Genomic DNA, 6837 nt, shown 5'->3' on the forward strand with positions numbered 1-6837 from the left:
CAGACATATACTGATCTGACTGAAAGATATAGTACCCTGTCTAGCCTACCTCTCAATAATAAACAAACAGACACACACAGACACACTCAGCCCAGGGGCATGTGCTCTGGCCCCAAAAATGGGATGTGAACCAGAACTGGCCCCCTGAGGGCTTCAAAGCTGATTGGCTGCCATCAGGGGGTTATTTGCATAATGTGGGTGTGTCCTGAGCCCGAGTCAGGGTGAATGGCTTGTTCAGTTCAGATAGCAACTAGACAGAGCACGAGCAGAGACCTGCGCTCATCAACACACACACACACAATGCCTCTGCTGCTTTGGTTTATATTGTCCTTGCTATAGGCACAGAAGTTGGACGAGGATAAAATCATGTTCAACAAAAGAAACCCCAGCCTTGGCAAAATAGGAGCAATATGGGTAAGTGATATGTGTGTTTAATCAATTCTGGAGATTGGACAGCGAATGTTTTTTTTTGTAAAGATGCTGGAAAGATGAATGTGCTACTAAGGGATGTGCTGTTTCACCACAAAAGCAGTCATTGATTTAGATATCCGTTGACTGTCTTGTTTTTTTCCTATTTCTTCTCTTTTAGTCTGTCAAAGATAGATGAATAAATGTAGAGAAAGATTTCTCAAACCATATTTAATGGAAAAGAATACATTCCCCTATAGTCCCCTTATTTTAAGTTTGTAAGTCTTCATTGTTTTAGTTAACAAGTACACCAAGGGACTTTTCATACTGTTATTGACTTTGTTTGACGCTGTTTTTTTGTGGAAATAGAATGAAGCATGTGTTTATAATTGAACATCGTTTGCAATAATGTTTTCCTTTTATTTTATAAAACAGTAATATCTTTCATTATTATTTATTTCAGGGATTGTGCATTCTCCTGCTTTACACCAGCCCTCTCTCCTGTTTTGCCAATTTCAGCCAAGCGAAAGAGCTCCTCTATAAAATAAAGGAAGGATTACCCAGGGGGACTCTCATAGGGGCTGTCGGCAGGGACTTAAACTTGGATTTCAACGTTGATCCCCCACTTTTATTCAATCTGCCACAAAAGACGAACAGTGAGCAGTACGTCCACCTGAACAGCACCACAGGGGAGCTGTATACATCTGGCACGGAGATCGACAGGGAGGCTCTGTGTCCAGACTCGGGCCCAGGACGCTACGCTGCAGACTGTGTCCTGGCCCTCGACGTGTTCGTCCTCCCTCAGCAGCACTTTCAGCTGGTCAAGGTCAAAATCCTGGTGGAGGATGTCAACGACAACCGGCCCCGTTTCCCGGTGGACGAGATCCGTGTGTCGGTCCCGGAGAACGCCCCGGTGAACTCGCGCTACGCCGTGGAGCAGTCGGCCGTGGACCCGGACCTGGGGCTCCACGGGGTGCAGACCTACTGGCTGGTCAACGACTTTGGCGTGTTCACGCTGGACGTGGAGGAGAACGAGGGCGGCGAGCTGACCCCCTTCCTCATCGTGACGGAGGAGCTGGACAGGGAGACGCAGGGCGAGTACGTGACGGACATCATCGCCGAGGACGGCGGCAGCCCGCCTCTCCTGGGCACGGCCGCGCTCCGCATCGTCATCGGCGACGTCAACGACAACTGCCCCCAGTTCACTGAGTCCCAAGTCAACGTCACCGTGTTCGGGAACGCCACCAAAGGGACGCCGCTGACACGCCTCCATGCGTTCGATCCCGACCTGGGCGCCAACGCCGCCGTCACCTACGCCTACAGCGACCGCGTGCCCGGGGATACGAGGACCCTGTTCCATCTGGACGCGGCCACGGGGGTCGTCAGGCTGGCGGGGAAGATCGACGCCAGCACCGGGAAGTTATACAAGCTCCCCGTCCTCGCCAAGGGCCCCGGCTGCATCCCTGCCGTCGCCACGGTGACCATCCACGTGGTCCGGGTGGCGACGGGACCCCCGGTGGTCGTGCCGCGCTACATCGCGGCGGAAAAAGACGGCGTGGTGTCCGTGAAAGAGTCGGAGCCGCCCTTCACACCCATCGCGTTCTTCACAGTGAAGAACGCGGAGCAGAGGCAGAAGGTGGACTGCCACCTGGAGGGCTCGGGCCCATTCAGACTGAGCCCCTACAAGCTGTTCAAGAACGAGTACCTCCTGGAGACCACGGAGGCCCTGGACTATGAACAGAGACGGGACTACGAGTTGACCGTGGTGGCTAAGAACTCCCACGGCCTGGTCATCAAGACCTCGGTCCGCGTGCGGGTCCTGGATGAAAACGACAACGCTCCGGTGTTCCAGCAGGGTCTGGTGGAGGTGTCGGTGGAAGAGAACAACCCGCCCAACACCTTCCTCACCCAGCTGCAGGCGAGCGACCTGGACAGCGAGGCCCGCGGCGAGGTCATCTACCTCCTGGGCTCGGACGCTCCCTCCATCTTCCTGGTGGACCGGGCGACCGGCGTTTTAACGGTGGCCACGTCCCTCGACCGGGAGGAGAAGGAGAAGTACCGCTTCACGGTGCGGGCGGTGGACCGAGGGGCTCCCAGGAGGGAGTCCATCGCCACGGTGATCATCACCGTGCAGGACCGCAACGACAACAGCCCGCGCTTCATCAACAAGGACTTCACCTTCTTCGTGCCGGAGAACTTCCCCGGGTTCGGGGAGATCGGCGTCCTGTCGGTGACGGACCCGGACGCGGGGGAGAACGGCTGGGTGGCGCTGTCCATCCTCAACGGCAGCGACGTCTTCGTCATCGACACGGGCCGCGGCGCCCTGAGGGCGAGGACGCCGCTGGACCGCGAGCAGCAGGGCACCTACTACCTGTGGATCGAGGCGGCGGACGGGGGCGAGCCCTCCCTCTCCTGCGTCGCCATGGTGACGGTGCTCCTCCTGGACGTGAACGACAACCCCCCCGTCGTCCTGTTCCCCCAGTCCAACCAGTCGTACATGCTGGTGCTGCCCAGCACGCTGCCCGGCACTTCCATCACCGAGGTGTACGCCGTGGACAAGGACACGGGCATGAACGCGGTCATCGCCTACAGCATCATCAGGAGGAAAGGAGGTGAGCCGGGCTCGTTCGACATCGACCCGGACACAGGAAACATCACCCTGAGGAGGGAGCTGAGCGACCGCGGCCTCTACAGCCTCCTGGTGAAGGTCAGCGACCACGGGCAGCCCGAGCCTCTCCACTCCACGGTCGTGGTCAACCTGTTTGTCAACGAGACGGTCAGCAACGAGAGCTACGTCCAGAGCCTGCTGAGCAGGGAGGCAGAGATCGAGGTGGAGGAGAAGCCGTGGTTCGTGGGCCAGCTCACCGAGAGGCAGGACAGGACGGAGACGTTCCCGTGCCGCCCGCTCCTCATCGCCCTGGCGACCACCTGCCTGGGACTGTTCTCCATGGTGGTCACGTTGCTGTCGTACATCTGCTGCAGCAAGCTGAAGAAGCACCGCAAGAAGCAGAGGGAAGTGAGGGTCCCTCTGAAGATGAACGGGGACATCCACGCGGTGGACAGAAAACTCATGGAGATCTCAAACATTTGACTTGATCCGCATTGACTCTGTTTACAATGTTTACACAACCTGTTTACAATATTCAATATTCATATGGGTGTGAGTTTTAGTCCTCAACAGATCACATCAGTCCACTCCATTCCAAAATACTTTTGTGTATATACTGTACATATGTTTACAGAAAATGTTTTATAAATTTATACAAAAAACTCAAAAATAGTCCTGAGAAGGTACCGAAAGAATTATGACCCCCTAATACTGCCTAAGAAAATATAGTTTGGTTACAAAAATAAAGGTATAAGATAAAATATTGAGGTGATAGGAGATTTGGATGTTGATAGTAAATATGCCGGTATTCTATTCATTTTCGTCAAGTTGATTTGCTTGACAATACCTACCAATCCCAGTTACAAACATGAGTCTCTCATTTTGCTTTTTCAATGTCTCTCTCTCACCCACACATGCAGAGAATGCACACGCTCTCTCTCTCTCTCTCTCTCTCTCTCTCTCTCTCTCTCTCTCTCTCTCTCTCTCTCTCTCTCTCTCTCTCTCTCTCTCTCTCTCTCTCTCTCTCTCTCTCTCTCTCCCTCTCTCTCTCTCTCTCTCTCTCTCTCTCTCTCCCTCTCTCACAGTTGACAGTTGAACGGGTTCTCAGCTGTGTTGACTTTCATTGGTGTCTGCAGGTCTTGGTGTGGTATGAACCTGATAATGCCATTTTTTTTTTCAAAATAGGGTCATTTGAATCAGTCATTTGAATCTGAATAATTTTTCACAATATTTTTTTTTTTACGTGTGCAATTTTACTTTGTAATGACATTTCAAAATGCAGCATCCCAGCATTCCTCCATTCTTACCTTCAACCTATATAACACACACCTAAACCTATACAACACACACTTAAAGCTCAACCTGTTCGTCCAAATACTCCTACCCTCTGTAAAGAAAACAAATTGATTATGACTATGATTAAAAGGTGCTTTATTTTTAATATTACATGGATTTTTTTCTTCTGGATTTACTGGACTTCCAATAATGGAGGATTATTCTTACAGGACGCCGCTGTTATGTCACTGTGGTAACCTACGAATGCATTTTATGCAATACTATATTCAACATCTTACATGTAGCTACGGCTGTCTAAAAATGTGTTGCCTGTGGGAACGCTAATGAAGGGTTGTAGTTCTGAGGTACAACCATTACTCCAATCACCCAACTCCATCTAACAATACAGCCATTACTCCACTCACCCAACTCCATCTAACAATACTATAGTAAAAGAGAGAGAGAAAGCGAGCGAGCGAGAGAAAGAGAGAGAGAGAGACAGAGAGAGAGAGAGAGAGAGAGAGAAAGAGAGTGAAAAAGAGAACCAGAGAGAGAGAGAGAGAGAGAGAGAGAGAGAGAGAGAGAGAGAGAGAGAGAGAGAGAGAGAGAGAGAGAGAGAGAGAGAGAGAGAGAGAGAGAGAGAGAGAGAGAGAGCATCGATCTTGTATTTCACGACAATGTTTTCAACATTTTCTGATCTAGACAATAGACAAGCAAGAGACTACTTTGAAGATCAAATGAATGCCTACTGTTAATGGAACTCACCTGTGAAGATTAGGAACAAATTGAGTTCGACATAACTCGGCGTGACGAAGAACAACATTTCCTGTAAAGACAAGCAGAGTGCAAGGCTCCTGCCAAGTCACGCAATCATTTGTGAAGGAAACACTTTAGATTCAGGTTAAATCAACCACCATGTATACTCAGAAACACCATAGTAAAACTTTGTAGGAACAAGGGTCAACATGCAATTAAGTAGGATTCAGAGTTGCCACTCTTCCACCAAGTTTGCTGTAATTATTTGCACTGCTGAGGCATAATGAAGTGTAGCTACAAAGAAGTTCTTATGTAAGTATAGAGTTGTTACTTTCGATACTGCCAAGTAGTTACTTGGTAGTCAATGGCAACTTTAAGGTAAATTGCTGGAAATTTCTATCACCCCACTACTCTTATTATTTGTGTTACGTTCTTGTGGAATCCCATGAGCTACGATGCATCTGCTTGTTGATTGTTTTCAGTTTGATCTCTTGGACCTTCACAAATATTGTCCTTTATCACTTTACAAAATAGGTGAGGGACTAGGCATTCAGTTAAAAGGCAATAATTTGAGGATATTTTTGCTATCCTTTTTTTATCAATCTTCCCTTTCTCATGCTCTTCTGGATCTACATGTTAATCCAACATGTCAGTTATTTGAATTCAACACTTTGTAATTCCATCCATTGACAACATTGACACTTGCAGCGTTAACAAGTATTACTTAAAAGCCAAAAAGCTTGAACTGAGGAACGGAGAGTTTGACCAGGATAGGAAGTTCCCCGGCTTTCGATCACCACCGAATTCAGCATCACTGTCCAGCATTCGTGAAGCTTTAGTCACGGCGAGGTGCTGCTGTTTCGGTCCTCAATGCAAACCTGTCTAGGAACGACTCAAACAAAAGAACCCGGAGAACAAACAAATAAGCAGAAACCAAGAGATTAGCATTCCTCTGTTGCCTTGTGCCACTTCATGGTGCTCCAGGTAGTGTTTAGCCCCGCCTAGACAGGTTCACTCACACTGCTGCAGAGTTTAGCAAACATGTACAGTGAGAAGGTCATGACCCTGGCAATTACCCAACTCAATAAGTAGCTTACTGTTGTCCCAGCAGGTGTGTGGCCCATGACGTAGCATCAGCCAATGTGACATTGCTGCCATTTGGTTCAGAGACGAGTCTTGAATGATTTCCATATGAGCAGATACTAACATTCATTGGTTGTGTTGAAAAGACAGATGTAAATTGTTCTGGGGTAGAGTGTGATTTTGGGTGGCTTTTTATTGTGTAGCATTTTGGTCAGGTTCAACTTTCAACTTTCCTAGCAGTATGTGGCTGATTGTTGTGAACGTACCAGGATGAACATGTTTCCAGAAGGCCTGCAAATCCTCCACTCAGGTCTTCTTCTGGTCACCTTGGTCATGTCTGTTGGATTAATTGTGTTTTTTGAGCGCTGCAAAATGTCTTTGTGACGCAAAACACATGTTCATATAATGTTCGAATTTCTGGGACATTGCACATTTACATCTGTTTTCACACAGTTACTGGCCAAATAATTAGTACACATGATGAATTACAATGATAACAATTCAATTTTACTTACTGACAATATGGACTGTTCTTCTCAGTTGGTGCTACATTAGACACACATTGGGTCAACTGGGACCAAAGCAAACAGTAACACAAACCTTTTGGCAACAAAGCTTTAATCGCAGCTGTTACTTTGACGGATAATGAATCTGTTTGGAATAACAAACACTGATTCTGATTAATACAAGTGAAAATGTAGAGGTGT

At 48.5% G+C, this 6837-nt stretch overlaps 1 protein-coding gene across 1 annotated transcript; it reads left to right on the forward strand.

The window, feature by feature from the left end:
• The first annotated feature begins 255 nt into the window (after positions 1–255).
• On the forward strand, positions 256–3814 carry LOC134007787 (protocadherin-20). Its single transcript, XM_062447462.1, has 2 exons — positions 256–414; positions 872–3814. Exons 1-2 carry the CDS (start codon positions 367–369, stop codon positions 3497–3499), a joined length of 2676 nt encoding a protein of 891 aa, XP_062303446.1. The 5' UTR covers positions 256–366; the 3' UTR covers positions 3500–3814.
• Positions 3815–6837: the final 3023 nt, after the last annotated feature.

This window comes from Osmerus eperlanus, chromosome 21 (genome assembly GCF_963692335.1).
Source record: "Osmerus eperlanus chromosome 21, fOsmEpe2.1, whole genome shotgun sequence".
Lineage (NCBI taxonomy): Eukaryota > Metazoa > Chordata > Actinopteri > Osmeriformes > Osmeridae > Osmerus > Osmerus eperlanus.